Source organism: Clinocottus analis, unplaced genomic scaffold, assembly GCF_023055335.1.
Source record: "Clinocottus analis isolate CAN_PGR_092001 unplaced genomic scaffold, fCliAna1.0.p SCAF_2, whole genome shotgun sequence".
NCBI classification, from domain to species: Eukaryota; Metazoa; Chordata; class Actinopteri; order Perciformes; family Cottidae; genus Clinocottus; species Clinocottus analis.
The window spans coordinates 5,822,497-5,845,639 of NW_027175931.1; the positions used below are offsets into that span (position 1 = coordinate 5,822,497).

A 23,143-nucleotide genomic window follows, 5' to 3' on the forward strand; every position below is an offset into this window, starting at 1 on the left:
TGCGCGCTTCATCCAACAATAAGCAGCGGCGCTCTCTGAGCAGCCAGCAACCCAACAGTGTGGGGTAAATGTAAAGCCTGCTGGTCACATCTCCTCGTTCATAGACGTGTCTCTGTGCCGTGGTGGTGAGTTGTGGCGTTTTCTTCTGGGTATCAGACACGCTGTCAAACCGGCATGAGGACACAATGCTTTGTCACCAAGTGGGAACAAGGGAAACAAAAACGGTATAATTCACTTTGTTACTCAGTGACTCACAGCTGGTTCATCTATAACGGTGGGAAGCCATAAAGACCAAATGTCATTTTGTCATATTTGTCTCCCCAGATGATTTATGATCGGCATTGCACTGCGTGAGGGAATAAGACGAGGATCCGTCTTTCAGGCAGGACTGTGTTCCCTTTTCTTAAGCTGTGTGCTCATCGCGTGTGTCGCCACAACAGGATGGGGATGAATTACAGTTTATTTTTCCTCTGTCTGGATGCTCAGGCGACTTTGTTTGGGAGCCTCATTAGTGAAACTATTTGCATATGTTTTTGCGTATGTTCGGCTACACTGGCAGCACGAAAACATGAAGTTGAAGATGTTGATCTTAAAGATCGAAAGAAAAATACACGCAGAAGTGTGAAATGTATAGTTTGTCTATATATTTGCAGGACTCTGGGTTACCAGGTCAGTCTTTGGTTGAACTAATTGCATTGACAACACTTGTATAGGCCGAAAAACTGCGGTTTTACTTGTGCCATTAACATAAACATATAGCATCACATACTGTTGGTTCAATTTGTTTGCCTCTAATGCAAAATGCCTCACGGCTCTTATTTTCTGCCAAAACAAACAATCTAACTATTTGTTAGCCAACCCCTTCACTTACCAGTGCTACACAAAAATCTCTCATATAAAACCTAACCTTTAAAAACTACAAATACAACGTGAAGACAAATCCTCAAGTCAGTGCTCTGAATAAGAAATTTCAATTTTGCTTGGCACTGTATTAATAATTCATGTCTGCCTCTACGCAGCCAAAATGTCCCGGTGACTTCCAAGTATGTTTTTTTTGTGTAATAAATCAATGGCATGCTTGTGTTGTGTTGTTGTCAGAATAATTTCCGACAGTCTGGTGCGAAGCAGCACTGGAATACCGACTAAAATTCACCTGTTAACCAAAAGAATTATACCACATAATAATGTGCGCAATTAAAATGCATCAAACGACAATGCATCACTTATTTTATAGCTTGCCTGAGGCTAAATTAAACTCCACCGTCTCCTGATGTCGACACTTGTTGTTGTGAGCCGCTCGTATGGTTAATTACCTCGACAGCCCTACAGGCCAATGGAGCCATTATTGCATGTTTAATAAGCAAATTAGTCATCTGAATCCATTGTGTTAGAGCCGTTTGCCAGATGATATACTGCCTAAATTTAACATGTGTTGCTCATCGTCATATGTCAATGCTTTCACCATTTCACCAATTCTACTGTGTGTCTCTCTTGTCTCCCACTCGTCACAGCTCGCACACATACTGTGTGTTTTATAAGCAGGATATCTCAAGAACATGAACACATCAACATGAAAGAACAGACGCTGTAGTAGCATCTAATGGTAACCGGTTGCAACTGCAACGTCAACAATCACGTCTGTGCCACGAGTAAAGCACAGAACAATATAATGCCATCTTATACAACACTAGTTCAAACAACATCTCTCTCAAACAAAGTCCACGAAGATTAGCCTTCCTTTTTTATTAAAGCTTCTGGATTTAGAAATTGAAGACACAGTCTTAAAAAGGTAAAAGATAATATGCAGATTAATTTATCTGCAGCAATGCAAAAAGATACAGAGGTTCTTAGGATTCTGGAGCTGAAGTGACTTTATCAGTATATGTGATTTTGGGAAGGCACTGCCTACTTTGACACTTTGGAGGAAGATATCAACATTATTCATGAATTTAAAAATAAATACGGTGTTTAAAATAAACCCAGCAATTGGTATCATTCATAGCAGTTCTACAGTTTTAAACACCTTTGCTAACAAGAAGAAACAACACTTGCACCACTGGTGAACAAACTTTTATAATCTGAAGTTAAATATAGCAGTGAGCCGCCGTCTTCCTGTTGTTGCCGTGGAAACCAAGCAAAATTGCATCCACCCCCCACGCCTGTTCTGTATATTTATTATGTCTCGTACACAAAATGTACGTGAAAGAGTCTTTTCATGAATCAGCGCGGCGACGTGGGGGAGTAGATAATAACAACAACAACAACAGAGTCCTCTCTCCATTCTGGTGGATGAATGTCGTGGTGGAGCCAGCTGCAATTACTTCAAGACCGCTGCAAAGTCTGCAGATTCATCCATTGTTTGTCCTTCTCACTCTCTTTTTGTTCCCCTCCTGGTCTTCACTTTTCTCACTTTTGCTCATTTTTTCTGCAGCGCTCGGTACTCATAAGAGTATGTGCAGTAAAACTCTATGCAGCAATTTTGTAAAAGAACATGAAGACAGCGCTGCTTGTCTTCCTTTTAGCTTGCTATTGTTACCGGTGCTGTCAATCTGAGACAGCTCGATGGGTCAGTAATGGTCTGCATCGCATCACCTAAACTACCTTAGAAACTGGGATATGAACCTGAGGCGAGTTCAGGGTTCATATACGGAGACATTCAGAGTTTTCTCCAGCTCATCGGCGGGTGGCAGCGTGGACAAAGGTTTCACAGCACAGACGCTAACCTATCATGCATGTAGTCAGCAAACATGTGTCATACAGGCAGAGAGGGACATTATAGAAACTAACATAGTCATTTATAACAAGTTGATGAGTCACAGCAATGCTGATAGGTTTTATGGAGGCTGAAACGACAAGCGAATCGTGCAGTAAAACAAAAAGTGCTCAGCTCCTCTCTTGAACTGCCTCAAATGTTCTCCATAACACTCCATCTTTTTCTGCCGCATTACATGTTTTCCTTTTTCTATATTAATCGCTTAATGACAACTGAGTCAGGTGATGGGACTTTGCGGACCGACTGATTTTAATAAAGGCAAAGTGTTCACATCTAGAAGTTCATGTCAATTACTTTCACAATGTAAGTCAAAGTCTTTTTGTTCCCACTTGCATAATGTGAAGGAACTTGGAAATAGTGTATGTATGTATGCTGTTAGGCCTCTGTGTCAAATGGCTTCAAAGCCAGACACTTTATGTTCATGTCATAAACTTATGTGTAGACATATCATGAAAAACTTACTTTCTCAGTTTCAAACCTTCTTTAATACAGCATGATGTTCATTTAGTAAACGATGGTCCTGTTCAGAGTAAAAAAAGACCATGAAGCAGAATATGCTCTAGGATGTTTTATTTTATAAGACAAAACTCCTAAAAAAAACAACCAGGGAATTTTTTTATTTTTTATTCTAATACATCATTTTCCGATTTCAAACAATCAAATAAAATGTGTGGGGGGAAATAAAACTAAGGAAGTAAGAAGCCGCTATCAATGAAAATGTGTTTGTGGCTGGCTTCAGATTAATATTATTTAATTGTCGAGGTGTAACACATTACACGTCTTTGAACAAACGTTTTCCTTTTCTTTTTTTGCAGTTTATTAGCTCTTTGAAGCGAAAAATATACCAAATCCTCTGTTTCCGTAGATAATTAATTCACTTGAAGTCCAATATTTGATTCCTTGGATGTCAAATTCAAATATGAATTGCATTAACCTCAAATGTGGGTCGGATGGAAATCCCTTAACTCTCCCAGTGAGGCAGTCTATCTGAATCTTATTGTATCCAATCAGTTCATTCCAAATGTGTTGCATGTGTGTAAAATGCCATGTGTTGCAAATGAATATTACGCAGGAGTCTTGGCAGATATCTGTTTGCTTAACAGTCGTTGCATAGACAGATCTCACTACTCTTACTCAAACATTATAACTAACAGGCAGGATGTATTCAGCATCATAATTGATGATTAAACGGCCTTTGATGGGAATAAAGATACGCAGAGTAAGAAAACCCAACAGTGTCTCTTTTGTTTTTGTTAGAGGAAGATAAGTTTGACAGATCCCTGAGGAAGTTTCATCTCTCAACCTCAAACAGAAGGAAAAAAACTCAGTAAAAGTCAGCAGCAAACTGATTGCTACTCAGCAGGTAAATCAATCTGAATGGTACAACAAACACTTATTAAAGAAGGCAGAATCCATTATAGCTGACAATGCCTGCCCTCTGCACTCAGGATTTGAGTTCTTGTCTGCTGGACCCGAAACTAACAGGAGTAAATTATTTTCCAGACCGTCCCACCAATTCTTTGCTCAACTCTGTAAACTTCAGGGCGCATCAGCACATTCCACACCGAGCCTGTTTCTCCTTTCGTTCTTCTTTTTTTTCCACTTCTATTGTAGCCTTTGTACTTGACATGTTTACCTTCTCTTGTATTTGGTGCGTGTCTGTCTTGGCCCGTGTTGTTGTTTTTATTGCTACTGTAGTATGTGTACAAGTTGCCTCTTGGGACAAATAAAACGACGTGAACTTCACAAATTTTAGGCTGAGAACAATTATAAAAGGACTAGACATGATTCAGAAGGAATGGTGTGAACACAATTTCTGTCGCCTCAGGAGAGCCGACTAATGGAAGTCAATCAGAAGCCAGGTTTTTGATGAGATGTGCCACATGGGGGGAAAAAAAAACACAAAAAAAACCTTTAGATGGACACTATAATTAATCTGCACGGCAAAACAGAACTGTACTGGAAATCACAATGTGTGGATACATTTAAATATCTGCCCAGCAAATACATACAAATGTACTTTGACCTTAAAACTTGGGAGAATGAAACCAGACAACATGGCCTCATCAGCATCCTGCTGTAAAAAGTAAATTGACAGATTTCAGCTGTCGAGGCTTCAGTCACAGATTAAGCCAGAAAGTTTACATCTCTCGTAAGAAGTCTTTTTTGTGACAGTGAATGATGCTGATTGTAATCCGATCATAACGGCAGATCTGTCTCTGTCTCTTCAGTCGGACTGTCTGCCTTTTTTCTTATTTTCCTGCTCTCTTTCTTTCTGTCACTTTCTCCTCAATAGAGACATTGTTCAAGCCGTCCATAGAATCCCAGAAGTGAGTTGTTTCTGCCAGACAACGGGCTTTTACATGCGCCGTCGCGCACAAGGCCCCAGCTAAATAAAAAGTCACACTCGTGAGAGGGGAGGGGTGGAGATACACAGACACACGACTCAATCACACATCGACAGACAGGCGGCCCACGATGTCTGTCTGTAACCTTTAACCCTTTGTTCCCAGAGAGGCGGAAAAGGTCAGGCTCCGTTATCTGCGACACAACATGTGTCACTGCAGACTGTAAATCCTTTAAAACTGGTTGGTTCCCGGTGAAGTCTGGTGGTTGTCAGGTGTAAATCTGAGGGAGTAGGCTCAGCTTCTCCATTAGCGCTGTAGCGGTTCTGTTCTGGACGGGGATGTACTTGAAAAAACGCTCTTGTTTGTTACCGTTAGCATCGATGTAGCACAAGCAGCAGCTAGCAGTGGGTGGTGGACATGTTCATCAGGAGGCTGATCTGGGACCAGTTGTTTCACCAGAGGTTTTGCACGTCACTCATTTATTTCTTTAATCAGTGATTGGCTTAAGTGCGTATTAGACCTGTCTTCTTTGGGCAAAATTGATCTAGCACCCCGAAGCATATATTTTGAGCAGATAGCCTATTTTACAAATATTACTGGGTATATTCCATAGCTCAAAAACACAAATACTGCCATCTTGGATAATTTATTAATATTATTATAATTTATATAATTAATAATATTATAAATAATTTTTTGGGGAGACTCCGTTGTCCTCTATCGACTGGCCGCCACTGTCAGATGACTTTGCAGTGATGTTTTTACTTTCAAGGTGTTCTTTTTCTTCATTTTAGCTGTGGAGGTGAGCCACACATTGTCTGTAATGGAACTTTGTGAAGCAACAAACCTGTGTCTGTAAATTCAGCATTTAATTGCCAAAATAATATGCTATATAAGAGAGAAAATCTTATTGTTTTCTCATCAAGGACCTTGACATATCTATTGATGGAGAGTACAAGTTGTTGTTTTATACCGAAACATCTGATGAAAAAGTTTTTTCTTTTCTTTTTCTGGTAAATGAATCGTATTGTGGAGGATCCCATGAAGAGATATTTAATAAGCTTCCAAACCTGCTCAAACACAGGCTTTGTACATGCTATGAAAAGAGAAAAAAAAGGAAAGAAAGAGGCCAGGAAGAGGTTAAAAGGAGGGAGGCCATTGGCGGCGTGTGGTCAGACACTGATAGGTCACCGCTCGGTGGTCTGCTCGCGGCGGCTCTCATCCGTGAAGCAGCGGGCTGCAGGTCTCCGCCTCCGAGATGCACTGATTTGAATTTGTCACACGGAGGAACCGACGGATGACTTCAACCTGTCGCCATGAATGAGTTCCGCATGTGAAGTTATACCCTTGGGGTGTCTGAGTCGGCTGGACGGACACGAGTGGGGGAAGTTGGCGCGGTCGAGTCGAAGGTAAACTAAAACTTTTTTTTTTTTTTTTTTAAACTGCAATGATGCCAGACTTTCATCGAGTTGTTGTGGCGTTGTCGGACCTTCCACTTGCGACGTCAACTTAGCAAGCACTTTCATTAATTCACATGTTTAAAAACTCCATTCGCGACAAATATTTGAACAACGTATACGTCGACATTGGTTCTCAGCGTGCGTCAAACAGCAGGCTGCTGAGCGCACGCGGCAACCGGGACACGAACCGGAACCTTCTGCGTCGCGGTGAACGCGGGGCTCCGGTGCGCTTTGTCCTGCGTCACCCGACGTGTTGGTCTCAGTTAGCCACATCTATCTGAGACCATTGTTCAAACATGCACGCGCTTTGTTAGCACCTGCTCGGTGGAACAAGGGTTCCCAGAGCCTTTTTGAAACAGCTATCTTGATGATGACACGCAGCTGACCAGCGCTGTGCGCTGAGGTTGGCGGTTCGATCCCCGCCGCCGCCTCCTCCTGGTAACGCTTCAGTCCATTTCATTTCAGCATTCACACATTATTTTTTTCACGTTCTTATGAGTTCTATATGTATTTGACTGTTTTCTTTTATTTCACTTACTAACTCCAAAGTTCTGCGTGGGGCTGTGGCCATGCTGTCAAGAGCAGGAACAGAAATATATGTTCTTACTTCTTGTGCATATGAGCCCCAAACTGGTGCGAGTCACCCTTCAGTCAAACAGTGATCCTACTTGTTCCAAGTTTGAACCCATTGGTAGCAACAGGCACCCGCCTGTCTGTCTGCAGTAAAAAGTTGCAACGCACAAGTTGGAATGAAAATACTTTGTGGACGTTTACTAATTTCCATTCAAGCATTTTATTACAATATGTGCCCGTTTGGTCCTGAATAAGCGCTTCATAATACAAGTATGATCCATGAGCACGACATGTCCTCTTTTAATAGATTAAAATGCTTAATGTATTCCTGACTTTTGACCATATCTCCTGTTTGTAGTTTGTGCACGTTTGCTTGTGTGATGTTTAAGCTAAAAATGGTCAAAGATGAAAAGGAGTTGGGTCGAATGTATGAACCAAACAGTTAATGCAACACAAAGTGGAAACACACAGCAACCTTGCATTAAAGGACGTTTTCAGATTCGTCTTCAGATGAGTTTTGGTCTTAAGCAAGAATTTTTCATTTTTTGATTTTATTGAGTTGACAACAATCCTCTGGTCATAAGAGTTCTTCCCACATATTTGTGCATACTTTAGTTTGAGCTCAGGAAGTTGGCCTTTAAGTGACATTTGAATAATCCAATTATTACTGGGGATCTGGTGATGCACCCTCCGGAGCCGCTAGTGGTCTTGGATGCAAATTTGGAAGCCTACTAGTTTATTTTTTAAGGTAATAATAGCCAAGAGCAGATTACAGCAGCACTGAATTTCACTCAAGGGTTAATCAGTAGCTCGGTAAACCTCCACAAACAACACAAAACTATGAATTATTTGTATTGACAGGTCTGTCTGTCCTAATCAATTCCAAGATGCCATGACATGAACATTTTGTGGCTGGTGAATGTACCAGACGTGGACTCTAGGAGGGTTGGTAGTGTAATGTGAGTGCCGTCCAGCTGTTTCACAGGGCATGTCTGTGCCGTTAAGCACATGCGGCACAGCACGTGTTGAGAAAAACTTTTTTTCAGAGGCACTCAAGCAGAACCTGCTGTGTTCCCCCATGGTCACAGCAGGAGCTTCTGTGAGTTACTGCATGAGACATTATGACCTGATTTTTAGTTTTCTCTGCCGTCCTCCACATACAGAACATGTGACACTTGAAGCTAAAAGTGAAACTGTCAAAATATGTGTTTTTTTCTGGGGAAAAATATACTTGATTACCGATCAACGTCCAGCTTTGAGCCCTTTGGGGGTTGTCTATCGTAGCTTAGCTAAAAAAAAAAAGAAAGAAGTTGAATCCTTTTAACAACCATCTCTTTTATAGCACAAGTACATCTAGAAATAAACTGTCCCGACAGTGTGTGTATTAGGAAACGGTTATAGGAGGTGTTACAGCTATTTCTTAACTGCAGCGTCTCAGAAAACCTGTGGAGTTGCCACCTTTTGCACATCGAGAGCCAAGAAACGCTTGAACGTGTCGCTGTTCTGGAGATGTAGTTACAGGAAGAGCCTGTAGCTCACTCGCTGGAAAACAACAACAACATGCTCCCAATGAGAGCAGTCACTTCTCTGAACTCTCTCCCTCTCTCTCTCTCTCTCCCTCTGAATGAGATTACTTTGAATGCATCTCACAGTCTCATCTCTCCCTGTTTCCGACAGCCCTTCCTCTCTCTCAGCTGTTTGCGGCCGTCAGGCCTGGGAAAATGCCTCTGAACCCCACAGGAAATGGCAGTTGGTGAACACACGGTGCTGTTGCTTGCAGTTGTTTTCACCTCAGTGGTTCTGTCAATGAAGTACTTGTATAGATTTAGTTAATGGATGAGAGTCTTCTGTTTGATGTTAGAGTTGTGTTGTGGTTTTTTGGACATACAGTTGTTAATTATATTGTCATATTGAGTATGTTTCTGCCTTTCAGGCTTCAATACAGTGCAGCCGATGAGAGACATTTGAGAGTGCATTCTAGACATGCCCGGGAAACTTAAATTATTATTATTACTTTGTGTCTGGTATTGGTATTGACATTTGACAATTTCTTAATTTTAAAGAATCTTTTTCATCTTAGTGTCGTCACTGAAAAGAGGGTCCTATAAACAGCTTTTGGAAAACTCAGATTTTACACTACACCACATCCCTTCATTTATAAACAACACAAAACAAGATTGTGAGCAAACAGTGTAGTTTGGTGTGATTGTGAGTTGAATTGCCAGCAATGAGCTGTGAAAACGAGTTGTGAGCGCGAATCTAAAAATTGGCAGAATCTCAGATCATCAGATGGGAGAGGATTGTAATAGCAGCTGGGGACAATTTTTTTGTTTTGTTTTATTTCAGAGGTTTTTATCTCACTGCATTGATGTAATTATATTAGAGCATTATCTAAACCAAAAGAAAAAAGTCCAGAGGTTTCTGCCTCTTGTACAAGATTAGTGCAGCCAGATGGAAATCGACTGCCACATAAACACATCACTCATGTGAGAGGCGGCTCAGCATGACGGGTTTAGAAAGAGTGTCTTGTCATCACCTCATTAGCTACCTTCACTTAATAGCTCCAAATTACGGTCATAAACCTGAAACCTAATACAGCCAATCAGACATAATTCAGACAAATCTTGCAATCTTCAAGGCTAAAATGTGGTTAAGAAGCATGAACTGGTTTTATGTTTTGGTATCTTGAATACAGAATCCAGCCTTATGGAGGCTACTTTGATTCCTCTTTCACTTTTTATCTTTACGACAGCATGTTTTTTTGTAAGGCCCTTTGGGGTTGTTACTCATTGAACAGTGCACAAGTTGCTGCTTTCCTCTATTTTGTTTCCCAATTTGGACAACCCTAAAACAACCCTGAAATATATCTGTACATATATGTCATTACTTAATGCTGTTGGATGTTCCTTCACCATCAGTCTTACTTTGACTTTGCTTTGAAGAACATCCACTAGGACTCCATAACACCTGGTATGTGTACCTGGTAAACAATTAGTGAACTACTGTATGGTGACTGGAGTGAGTTTCGATGAGGATGTGACATTTCGGATCAGCACCATTCAATTGCAGAACCTCCCCCTCCCAAGAAAACAGCCTCATTGAAAATTTGATCATTTAGAAATCAGTGGATTCTGATCTCAACTCCCTTTCATCACAGTTCTGACTCCTATTCAGCTAATATGGGTCTTTGCAGCCTCACATAATACTACATACCGTGTTGTACTCCACCAAAGAGCTGTGCCTGTTTCCATAGTGTAACAAGGCTATTTTTAGAAGTCAGGGTGTCTAAATAAGAGATGAAAGCTTGGGTTTTGATCAGTACAGCAAGTCTCTATGGTCGTGGACCAAAGAGTAGGAGGAGGCAGCCCTTTTTGTGATGAGAACTGCGGGACATCGGATTGCCTGCCAGCCCTCATTAAGAAGGCTACACTTTGGTGAACATCAGAATACATCGTAGCTGTGTGTTAAAGTTTTTTGTGAAGCCTCACGGAAAAAAAAAAATCCCAAATTTGCGAGGAGGCCTTGAGGGATCGTCTTTCAGCGTGTGCTTGTAGCTGAGACTCAGATGTAAGTAGTAAATGGCTGAAAATAATCTCTCAACCTCCTTAAATCAAGCTCCTCTAAGAAGAGTTGTCTGTTTTTATTGCCGTTTCTTTGCAGTACAACATGTTCTTTCATTCGGTGTGGCAGGAGCGCGAGTACGATTTATACAGTAGCACAGGAAGGGGAGACGGTGTGGAGGAGGGAAGCCTGTTATCTGAGCTGGGATCCAAAGCGCATCAGAACTTCACACCCTGTCGTGATGCATGATGCACTGCCACATGAATGAGTAATTGCTCATTGATCAGGTTTAATCTGGGGCGCGACTTGTTTGGTATGGACTCTGCATTGTGGCACATCAATAGTGCCACGCCTGCGAGAAAGACATTACGTAGAGACGGGGTATAAATATTTAACGGGAAAATATTATTTATGTGTCTCGTTTTTTTCCACATTTTTACTCAGTTTCTTACATTCTTTCTTGCATGTGTTGATTGTTTGTCAACATAGATGCCACAATAATTAATCGGAATTTTAGTTTGGTCATTAGCACCAAAGATACATTGCAAAACTCTTGTTGGTGTAAAAAGTTTAGGGTAATAGAGAGGACTTCTGGACCTCAGTTGCCTTACTCACGCCACCTTTTGCTCGTCTGTCATATATGTCATGACGTGATCCCTCCATAATTTTCTGCCCATAGTTTGAGCAGAGATCTGCCAATAAAGGATTAATTTAGTGCTGCTTAGTATCCTTGGTAAAAAAAAAAAAGAAAATATTTGTAGGGTAAGATCTCCTGGGATTTCTTAAAATATAAGACATTGGCTCACCGCTCAGTGTTCTCCTGAATCTAAACAGGTACACGCATGATTGGTAAGGATTGCCACATTGGTATAGTTCACACTTTATAGATTCTCAGATGCTTCATCGCTTTGTGGCCTTGCACAAAATTAAATTTGACTCATTAAAACCACTCTATGCGGCGGCTGTTTTCACAAGTGTTCATTTAATCAGCATCAGCGTGCCGACATAATCTTTGACATTGCGCTGACAGGAGCTCAGCGCTAAGAATAGAAGCGCGGGCAACAATAGAGCTGAACCTTTAACGGCCGGTAATGGCGGGTGAAAGGCGAGCGATCGTCTGGCCGTTGTGTGCTGCGTAGCCATCGCGTGATGGAAAACGATGATCCCTGTCTCAGCTGTAAAAGCAAAGCTTCCTCGCGGGAGGTCCATCTGTCCGCAGCAAAGTGCACAAGATGGCTAGACCATCAGAGTCCTTCCTGCTGGGCTCGCCATCGTTTTAATATTTTTATATTGTACTTACGTGGCACAGGTGCAACAACACACATCTCCAGCTGGAGAATAATAGGACTAATCTCCAAAAGGCATCGACACATAAATATCATGGCAGTTGGATTGATACAACACTCTTCTACTAAATCCTCGCAACCCATATGCTCAGCCATGACATCACCTGCTCACGTGGGTTGTGACCGGCGCTGCCAGAGAACGACCTGAGGCCACTAGAACGTGTGAAACTGTAACAGGAAACGCTGTCTTGCCATAATTAATGCATGACGTTTGTCCACCTCCACACTCAGCCTCCGGGTCAGAGAGAGTGTGTGTGTGTGTGTGTGTGTGTGTGTGTGCGCGCGCGCCTTGGCCAAGGTCTACGTTTCACAAGCGTATTGGAATATAAATATTCCCACGATGCAACATGCATAAATTACATTAACACCTATTATAATGAACATTAAGGGTTCATCGAGATTTAACAATGCAAGTTGAGTACATTAGTAGTCCATTATTAATAATGATTGATCGGTTCTTTCTCAACCCTTTCTCAACACCTGGATTGTGAAAGAGTCTAACAATTGTCTTATTAACTCTTAATGACTCTTTTTATGCCTTCACGAAGGCTGTGGCTGGTGGCTTTATGTTTTAAAGAGCCCAAATTCACAAATACACAATTTGCCTCTGAGGGATTTACAATCTCTACACATAACATCCCTGTCTCGGGACCTCACATCGGATCAGAACAGAGAACAGAGTGCTCTAAAAACAGCAAATCCCTTTCTTAAGTTAAAACATGACAGGCTGTTTTTCACCAGGAAAGGGGAAAGTGCACAGTTTCCCTGTGCCTTTTAGATCTGACCTTTAAACAATCCAATTGATTTTAGTCAAATATTTGCGACTGTATCCGTGCTGCTGGGATCCAAAGGGAACACTTAATATTTGACTGGCTATCTCTATTGCACTAATAGCAATGTTTGCATTTCCAGGTTTATCTGCAGTGCCTCAAAATGGGTGGTAGAAATGAAGGATCTGCACCTCCACAGCTAATTATTGTTCATGCAATTTATCTGACAAGTAGGTGGTTATTGCTGGGATAAATAATGGCCCATCTCCACCAGATTTTTTATTTTCAAACTTATTAAAAAGGGGTATCTCAATGCAACTTCCAGAAGTAGCCTAGCAGTCTCAGTCATGCTTCAGTACCACAGCTCCGGTTCTACAAAGCTGCATATCTGCACTGATATTTTGATAGCTGCATTAAGTTGGGGTTAGTTGACCTTAATATTGGAAGGACTGATGGCGACATACCATTACACTGCTTTAGTAGTTGTATCTGTCCGTTGGCCACAATCATAGTTTAGATTTTGTATTGCATCATTCTGAACCCAGACATTGATGAACGCTCTTTTTGTCTTGTTCGATTTCAGCAGCTCTGAAAATCTACTTTGAAAGGACTTCAATGCAAGATATTAGTTTTATAATCACTTAAGCTGCTTGGCTGCAGCTTTAAAACCCTCTCCCAAAAACCTTTTTTTTTCGTCTCGGTCTTTTCCAATATCTTCGTCATATCCCACTTCTTCTAAGTCTCTTGGATAAACTCAGGCCTTTTCTCACTTGTCCCATTTAAGAAAAAGGCTCTTTCATGCTTTCACTCGATTAGTGCACGGTTGAGTTCCTCTGAGTGAGAGCGGTAGCAAAGCTTAGGTTTACAATTGAGACAATGCTTGATCAGATTCCAAATCAGTTACACAGCAGCTACATCCACGTTTGTGTGTTTCTAAATATATAATCTATAGACAGTTAGAGAGGAATTGCACTGCCGGGCAACCTACTGGGTCCATTCTTACTTCTTGTCAGCTCAAGTCATGCACATACACGACAAACACACGTAGAGTTTCTTTACGCTGCAACAGGAAATAAAGTAGGGCACATTTTTAATTTTGTGTTTACTTCTTTAAAATCCGACACTGAAACATCCTGGCTAAACCTTTTGGCCTGATTTAAAAAATAATAAAAAAGTATCTAAACTTTGTTGTCCATTTATTTGATTGAGAAATATATTTCAATTATTATTTTTAGTAGCATCACAAGGTTATCTAGTATTTCTGTGCTCATTTTTTTTAATCACAGATGGCACATAACAATTTCCCCCTGCTATATGTTTAATTCCTCCTCGATGCCCAGATGAGAAATCATATGTGCACAGCGATTATTCGAGTGAATTTAATAGCGTCAGATTGTAAACGCAGATGGCGATGTTTACTATCTACTTCCACTCAACTCTGACTGCTTCCGTTTATGATGCCTTACCCCGATTTATTTAATATGTCTTCTGTTTGCATGACAGTTGTACCTTCAAAACTGACTACTCAAGGACTTTCTCATTAGACCGGCAGTCTCGTCATTGGCCCTCCAGTCAAGGTTAAACGTTCGATCAGAGGTTTCTTTTGTTTTCCGACTTGTAATCCGATGCCCTCATTGTGGTGTGCTCTTTATCATTTTGGTTGAAGCCCTTTGACCTGAAAAGCAGTTGGCCAGCTTCCCCATATCTATTGTGTGCAGTGGCTGTGATACAAAGTATAGTCTGTTATCTCTGGTTTTGTTTGTGGCATTTCGACAGGATGTTTAAAGGTCTGCGATGAAGGTGTTAGTGATTGAGAAAAGGTGGCGGGGGGCGGTGCATGGTGGTGAATAGGCACTGTATGTTTAGTAGATCAGAATTTGATCATGTGAGCATGAGTTTGTTTGTCTCATGGTATTAGTGTGTGTGTGTGTGTGTGTGTGTGTGTGTGTGTGTGTGTGTGTGTGTGTGTGTGTGTGTGTGCGTGGCTGCTTAACTTGGTCATCATTACCCTCCGCTTTGCCTTGTACCTTGCCGTCCTATCACCTCCCTCTGACCTGTAGGCATTAACTGCGTGGAGACGGCGACACACCAAGGCGCCAGACGGACTTCACTCTCCAGCATGGGCACAACCCGGGCCGGCCACATCTTCCTCTACTGCAGCCACTTTAACAGACAACCTCCCGGGCCTTTTGCACAGCATCAGCACCAATATTCAAGGGCTCACAGTTGGTGCCTTACTCTTTAGCATCAGCAATAGCAGCCAAGGTAACAGCTTTGGCAGCTTTGGACAGTAGCGGAGCCAATGGGATGTGTGTGTAACTTGGCCCTCCAGTCCCTGGGGAGGACCGGCAAAGGAGTTGTGTTACACTCACTGTCAGACCTTATACATGTTTCATCTGCTGCTCTCAGAACAGAAGCCCCCTTTGTTATCTAATCCAGCCCTCTTCTTCCCAGCCTGAGAGACTGAGTTTACTGCCACAAGACTGCTCTTCGGTCTGTCAGCCAGCAACTGAGCTGATACATATCAACCAACAGCTGAGGAGCAGCAGAAGGACTCAGTCAGGCCCCAGATACCTGCTATCAAGACTTCCCAGCCCAGTCTTTCAATCCATTGGCTGGCATGTAGAGAGGTATTTAAAATAAACAGAGCAAAGGGGTGTGGAAGGTGGGAGGGGGTTGTGAGGTCCACCAAAGATTGTCACGGATCTAAAGAGTGCCACATCTCTTCAGCACGAAACCTCCACTTCTCTGAAAGCTAACAGCCCTTCAAGCTGCAGAACTGCCACATTTGCACTTCTTGTCATTAAGGATCTCAGAAAAGAAGCGCATTCGGTGTTGATTTTGCACCTCGGAGCGCTATTTATCACCATGAGCGACACTCTTAGACCCCCTTCGCTTCAGGTGAGCGTCCCAAATGATGCTCCGTCATATTCGGATGGAGGGCGCCACGCCGTGTCAGACGGCTCAATGCGGTACTCCTCGACCCCGACGCTAAGGCGCAAGCGCTTCAAGATGCGCCGCATGAGGAACGTGCCCAGCGAGAGGGAGATTGAAGCCGGGAGGCTAACCGTCGGCCACCTCAAGGCCCGTTCTGGCTCCAAGGAATACCTCCAGCTGCCCTCCATCGAGATCACGCCATCCAGCGATGAAGACGCTCTCTCTTCCTGGTCGAGCTGCTCCACGCCCAGTGCCTCACCGCGACGCAAGCGTTTCCTGCTGAGGAAGTGGCTGAAGGTTCGGCAGAAGAAGGAGCAAGTCAGTGAGAGCAGGTTGGTATGGGCCCTCGCCTCCTTCCTCTCTCCTCCCCCAAATCTTTCCCTAAATCCTCCACGCTGCTTCAAGGCTTCCTGCTTCCTCCACTAATGTGTTGTGTCACTAACTCAAAGAAAGTTTAGTACTTGTCTGGGATATTTTGGAATACCCAACATTTAGACTTGTGTGTTTATTTTCACCTTTCAGAATGTCATGCTTGATCAACAGCATGTAGCTTTGTGACCACACACTGATAATACAAGAGATAGCTAGAGTGTTTTCTTAAGATTCTTATCTGAAGCTAAACATCACTTTTTATTTGTATGCTAATGTAGCTACTTGTATGTAGATGGAGCAAAGTTGTCCTGGGTCTTATCTCTTTGCAAAACTGTTTTTAGCAGCGTGCATTTCCCTGCATCTGTTCCTAGTCAGTGGAGGTTTAATGTGTTTTATGACTCAGCTGTTTTGTAGTAAGTGTAGTGTGACAGGGTGAACCTTTGTACTGACATTAGAAGACCAGCTAATTGGTTTTAAAGCTGGCTTTATCCTTGTTATTTAATTGTTAGGCTCTACTCTTTTTTATATATACACATATGGATAAGGGAAGGTGATATGAATGCATGTGCGCATTGTCAGGGTTAAAGGGCACAATTTAGGTTTAGGTTACACTTAGAAGAAATGTGTAGTTGGCACATTTGAGCTGCTAGAATGACAATTAATGGCAAAAGATATTTCCACTCCATAACGGATTCAGCTGGCTGCAGACCTCTGCCCTGGGATCACCACAGCTAACAGGTAGCTTCTTCCTGAGAGCATAAATACACACCGTAGATGTGTTTGAATCAAATGGCTCAGGGGATACTGTGAGATCACCTGAAACATAAAAGGTTGGCCCTACAGCAGGACTCAACGAAAGGTCAAAGGCTTTACAAAATCAATAGGTCTCTCTCTCTCTCTCTATCCGATACATGGATGTGAGATGTACTGACACCTAAGAGACAGTATGTGATGGTGGCACGAGAGGAAAGGTCATGGGGTTCAGAAAGTAAATCGACCCTTTTCAGAGTGGCCTAACCTTCTCCATTTAAACATGTTGAACTAAAAGGGGCACTCAGGGAACAGACCTCTAAGGTCATGCCCTATCTGTTAATGAAAGTGAAAGATATGTTGTGTTCAGGGTTCCTGCTTGAGCTGTCAAAATTATCATTTGCTCTTAAAAACACATTTAAATCCATCTATTTTAGTTTTTGTGTTTTTTCAATTTAAAAGCAGGAGGTGGAAAGGATTATTTATACAATGCCTCCCCATTTCACCCCAATAACCTCAATAAGGTGGCAGCTGGCTGGAGGGGAATAACTAGAAAGTTGGCTGTATTGTGTGTTTTTTCCAGTGGACATCACAATATAAATCTTATTTTCTGTTTAAAAAGAACCAATGTCTAAAAATAGCAAATACTACTCACCCAATTTAAAACCGTTACGTCTCCGCCCTGATCTTGAGCGCACAGCTGACCGGTTCATGGCTGCTGTAAACCCGGGTTTATCTTTCCCTTTAAGACTCGCTTCAGCGGGTTCTTCCTCAGCACCAGCTTTCATGGAACTCTGGCCAGGAGTGTTTTTCATAATCTCTCTGACAAACAGACAAACAAACAAACTAACCAAACCTTGGCGGAGGTAACAAGCATGTGCAGGTCTAGGGGTAATTAACAAAAGGTATTAATAATAGCGACGCAATATTCTCAATTAACTGTAGTTAAAATCGGGGAAAGACACACTGTATGATGAAACAAATGTACTTGTACACTACCAAAAAAAAAGATTTCAAACCATTGTCATAGTTCATACTTTTGTCTGCTTTATTCTCTTCAAATCATTAGTCATGGGAAAATTGATTTTAGTTTAGAAATTGAACAGCCGGTAGTATTTCTCCTCCTGTGTGCCGTCTTTGCTGTCACACACTGCGAAAGATAGCAGACAGAAACAACTTCATTACTCACTCCATTGAATGTGTTATCTTTATCTGAGTTGACGGCATCATCTCTCCAGAGGGATGAGTGCATAACCCTTGACAGCAATCACCTAATGCGAAATACTGTCGTTATCCAGCGCAGCGCGAGTGAGGAAGTCGAACAAGCGATTCTCGGCTTAATACCACGCTGTGGCGTTAAGGCGACATGGCTCCTCCTCTGTCTGCAGCTTGCCACGAGCTGCATGTATGAAAATATCTACAGGCTTAAAGCGATGTGTGGGAGTGACATTAATAATCCAGGTCTTAATGTTAATCTTCATTTAATTGTTGATATAGTCCTTGTCATGTTCGTCTGCGAGGGCACCGTGTGCTGCTGCACACCATCTTCTCACAGTTTGTCCACGCTGTTGCCAACATTCATTTGTCCCTGTTGCCTTGTGGGCAGTTGTTTTGACAACCCATATATTTAATGCAATGATCTAAATATAGCACCTTTGTAAAAAAAGAAAAAAAAGAATCTGTGAGCATGAGTAAACGGGAGGATGTTCACTGATGAAGTCAAGCGTGTGCGATTCTGCACATGCAGCAATGTACGGCAACAGAAGTTTATTTTTGTCGCACCTCAACAGTAATTTAAAGCGTACGACATAATGCTGAAAAAGCAAAAATGGCATGAAATAGAATAAAGAAGAGAATACAAACTACAGTGCAGCTACAGTACAGGCTACATCAGCAGACCCATATTTGATTTAGAGGAATATGATCTAACATTGATTGTCAGAAGTAGTGAATATTATATTCACAACTGTTTTCATGAGTGCAGCATGACCTGACACTAAGATTTGTTATGTTTTTCTTAGCTTAGAAAAAGCTAATCATCCACCACTTTCATATTTACACAAGCGCAGCACGCAGGATCGGCCAAAAGCTTTTTATTTATTTTCAAACAGGCTAAAACAGAGGCGGCCTGTTTATAATTTAATATTTATTTGAGTTTGTACTTTAAACATGTCTGCTGGCAGGAGGACAGAAGGAATCTTTCTGTGTTTTTGGTTATTGATTATCGTTATTCATCAACTTCACTCAGGAATATTTATTAATTTCATTGACATATTAGATTTGTTTCCCATGAGATATCAATGACTTTATATAGTGACTTTGCTGTCGTAAACATTATTGTCGCTGCTCTTAAAACAACATTTAGTTATATCTATATCATCTTATATGTTTTTAAAAGCAATTGTTTAGTGATGAAAAAGAAGAAGAGTATTGATAAGTGTAGCTTCTCGTTATACAATAAGAAAAATACCTTATCTCTACCTGAAACCCACCGGAGTGCTCCTACACATTTGGAAATGGAGAGCGGAGCAGAGGTTTCTGTTGTTGCTTGCAATCTGTAACATCACCACTAGATCCCCCTGAATCTTCCACACTGTCTCTTTAATAAAAGGCAGGATCATATGAGGACTCAGGAGAAGCTGGTGTGAAAATCTGGGACCTTGGTTTTAAGGTGAAATTATGCTCCAAAAGAACCAGTTCGTACAGCTATGTTGTCCAACTACTGTGTGGGAATTTAAAAAAAAATGTTTAGCACCTCAGAAGCAGCAATGAAAAGCTGCTTCTTAAAGAGAGATTACGTAATACCTTTTTTTTAACATTTTCATGAAAGATTCCTCCTATATATATATATATATATATATATATATATATATATATATATATATATATATATATATATATATATATATATATATAACTAAATAGAGAAACCCGGCTCTCTTTCTCACCTTTCCACAGCTGAAAACCTCTTCAGACATATTTAATAAATATGACATGATATACCGTGCATAACTTGCAAATGTGTTCTTTCCTGGACTCTGGAGCTTTTGATGCAAAGATGGCTGCCCAGCACTTTGACTCTCAACACCCAAGTCAGGGGTCAGGACTCACCAGGTTAATATGCACACACGGCAGAGTGTTTATAGTCAATCCGATGGTCTGTTTATTATGTCTGAAGAATTCTGAACAATGTTTAACGTGGCGTTAAATTCGCTGTTTCTGCTCTAAGCGCAAAGTGGCGCCGGCCGTCTGGTCAGTAAATCCTTCTGTGTCAGGTCGACATTGCTGCTGATTTCTTACTCCTGCTTCTTAATCGTGTCATTCCAGCCTTCTGTCTTACTCTCTGTGATGTATTGTGTGTGTGTGTGTGTGTGTGCGTGTGTGTGTGTGTGTGTGTGTGTGTTTGAGAGAGAGGTTGTGAGTCTCGAACCAGTGGAGGTTTTTGCAGACGCACCAAATCCTCTGTTCTGCAGGCCGATCGCGACAGGGCTATTTTGAGGAGGTGGTGCATCATCTTTCATCAGGCTTCACTGCTTCCACCTCTTCACAGCATTTCAATATTTCAGACCCACCTCTCACAAAAAAAAGCAATTCAGGAAAACAAGGTCTTCCATTGAAAGAAATGCCAATTACATTACATTTAGCTGACGCTTTTATCTAAAGCAACTTACATTTTTGCTCTATACACCGTAGACTCTGCAACAGGGAGCAGTTAGGGGTTACCTGTCTTGCTCAAGGACACATCGACATGAACTAGTGGATTCAGGTCTTGAACCACCGAGCCCATGATTGAAAGACGGGCATGCTAACCACTAACCACAGTTGTCAATAAGGCCACTAGCTCTTCAAGTTGCTTCGCCGCTGCAGCAGTGAGATGATGGAGATGAACTTGAATGGCTTGTTAGTTCACAGTCTTGAATGAAAGTTAAAGAGAGAAAAAAAGCATCCGTGCAAATGTTAACAAGTCTCTCAGTAATGTCATGGATGAGAGCGAGTGACGAGTTTTCATCACATAAAAGAAGGTTGCATGAAGTAAGATGAGTCTCAACAATGTCACTGCTTCTGGTTGTATTTCAAACTCCAGTAAGTACAAGACATGACCACAAATGACAGCTCAAACACCATGCGGCTAAGATTACAGAATATGCAAGTAGGATTCAGATTTGGATCATACTTCATCTCAAATGAGTGTGTTGGGTTCTGTGAGCACAGAGCAGCTGTGTTGTGCATTCTGCAGTGGGGGGAAAAGGGAATAAAAATCCACAAATAATGCAAGATTTGCACAGTTGCAGACTGTGGATGGTTGTCCTTGCAACTTGGTCTTCACTGTATTTGGTTCCTTCTCCTTGCTGTCACGTTCAAAGTGTAAATTCCAGCAATTGTGTCTGAGTAATGATTAATTCATTGGAGGCCCATGTCATGCCCACATTGTCCTCTTGATTTCAAAAGATCATGCTCTAAAGGAAAAGGATGCACTGCTTGTACAGCACATGTGTCTGAGAGCACCGGCTGCAGGCTGAGCTTTGAGTGAGTGGAGCTCAAGGGATGTTGACACATTTCTGAATGAATCCACTGATCTTCGCTTGGCACGGTCAACGCATAGTATCAGTTTCATGCGTATCCATCACAAATGTACATAAGGTACAGCATGTCTATTTGAAATCTGACCTTTTACAGTCATAAACATACATGTGGTCAACATTATTGGAGCTATATTTCAGTCCACACTACTCATTTACAGTATAAATACTTTTTACAGCTGACTTTTGCTTAAAGACACACTGCTTCATTCGGGAAAGTGGATATCTACTAAATATACTAGTGTATCTACTCAGTTTAAATATGATATTTACTTCCCAAAAAATAAAAACTGCATTTTGAGACTCAAAATAAGTTTAAATGATGAGTACATTTTCCAGGGTATATTAAAAAGTATCCCTAAGACTCAAAATCTGCTTTTTCGTACATCCGAGGTTCCCCGCGTTGCTTCTGCAGAGTTAGAGTGCGAATTCATGAAGACATTTCCCAACAGAAAGTCTTTATTTTAAAATGGCAAAGTCTGAACAGAACAACAGAAGATTCTTTAAATAGGGAAATTTTGTACTGTGCATCTTACATTTTGACAATGAAATGAGAAAGTAACTGAATTACACACAACTTAGTTATTTTAATGGAAAGTGGTGACACCTTTATTTAATCTGTTCATGATTCTGTCTTTAAACATGTTCACTTACTAATATTCTTAAGTGCAGCCTTATCATTTTCATAGCCGATGTCATATAGCCCCCTCTAGTGTTATCGTTGGATATGTACATGAAAAGAAGAGGACACTTATCCAAAAATAACAGTAAATATATAATATATTTCACAGTTGCTCATTTTGTAGGAGCTTGGATATCGGATGTTAGTCCCAGTATTTAGAGATGCACGACAGAATATGAGGCCTTTGCACTGCAGGGGACAGATAAATATAATGTCAAAGATGATTAGTTTATGAAATGTATATTATATAATACATGTATATTAACACCATGTTTTTGGTTTTCTCGCCTTGCATTTCTGGTTTGCAGGGTCCAAATGTGTCTTTGAAGTTTATATAGTACCTAATAAAAACCCCTGATTTATGAGAGTGCTCCCGCTGGAATAATTGACAGCCACACTTTTCTTTCATGTGCCATGCCAGCAGCCAGCAGAGCAGCCAGCAGAGCAGCCATGAAGATGACAGCACTCGCTTCCTGACTCCATTAATCCGAGAGGAGAGGTGAGCAGTGTGTGTGTGTGTGTTGTCTCTGAATGATTTTCACTATTTAACTGTTTACTAAAAATCTAAATAAGGGGATTGAATCCAGGAAACGTTTTACCCTGGTCATTCAGTAAACTGGATGCTGCAGATAAACAGCTATGTTACAGTGAATTCATAAATCAACTCAAAATGTCAATGTATTCCCTATTTTCTGGTCACATTGCTTTGGTTCTTACACGCATGTACCACCAGGGGGCACTTTCTTCATACTGGTGCACTGATACATAACCTGTTTTCACCTGTTTTAATGGGGCTTTTAGTGGATCTACTTCTTTTTCCATCAAATTGCAAAATTCAAGCCTTCAACTTGCTGACATGATTCATCCTGGAAAAGAGTTAGACCAGTGTCAGGGACTTTAATGAGGACTCAAAAAAAAAAAAAAAGCAGGTGAACGAGCAGTCCTTTTCCCAGGTACCTGCCTCTATAATAGCAAGAGTGCCCGTGTGTAA

The 23,143-nt window shown here is 41.4% G+C and overlaps 1 protein-coding gene across 5 annotated transcripts in view; it reads left to right on the top strand.

Moving 5' to 3' along the window:
• Positions 1-23,143, top strand: part of gramd1bb (GRAM domain containing 1Bb) — a 95,675-nt gene that overhangs the window by 11,087 nt on the left and 61,445 nt on the right. For 4 of the 5 annotated variants that reach the window (XM_068585870.1, XM_068585872.1, XM_068585871.1 and 1 more), the window contains exons 2-3: positions 14,892-16,100; positions 22,574-22,651. In XM_068585870.1, the coding sequence (XP_068441971.1) occupies positions 15,700-16,100; positions 22,574-22,651 (479 nt within the window). In that variant the 5' untranslated portion in view covers positions 14,892-15,699. Of the gene's footprint in view, positions 1-6,459; positions 6,531-14,891; positions 16,101-22,573; positions 22,652-23,143 lie in introns of those variants that run through there. The other variant, XM_068585874.1, reaches the window with a different exon arrangement.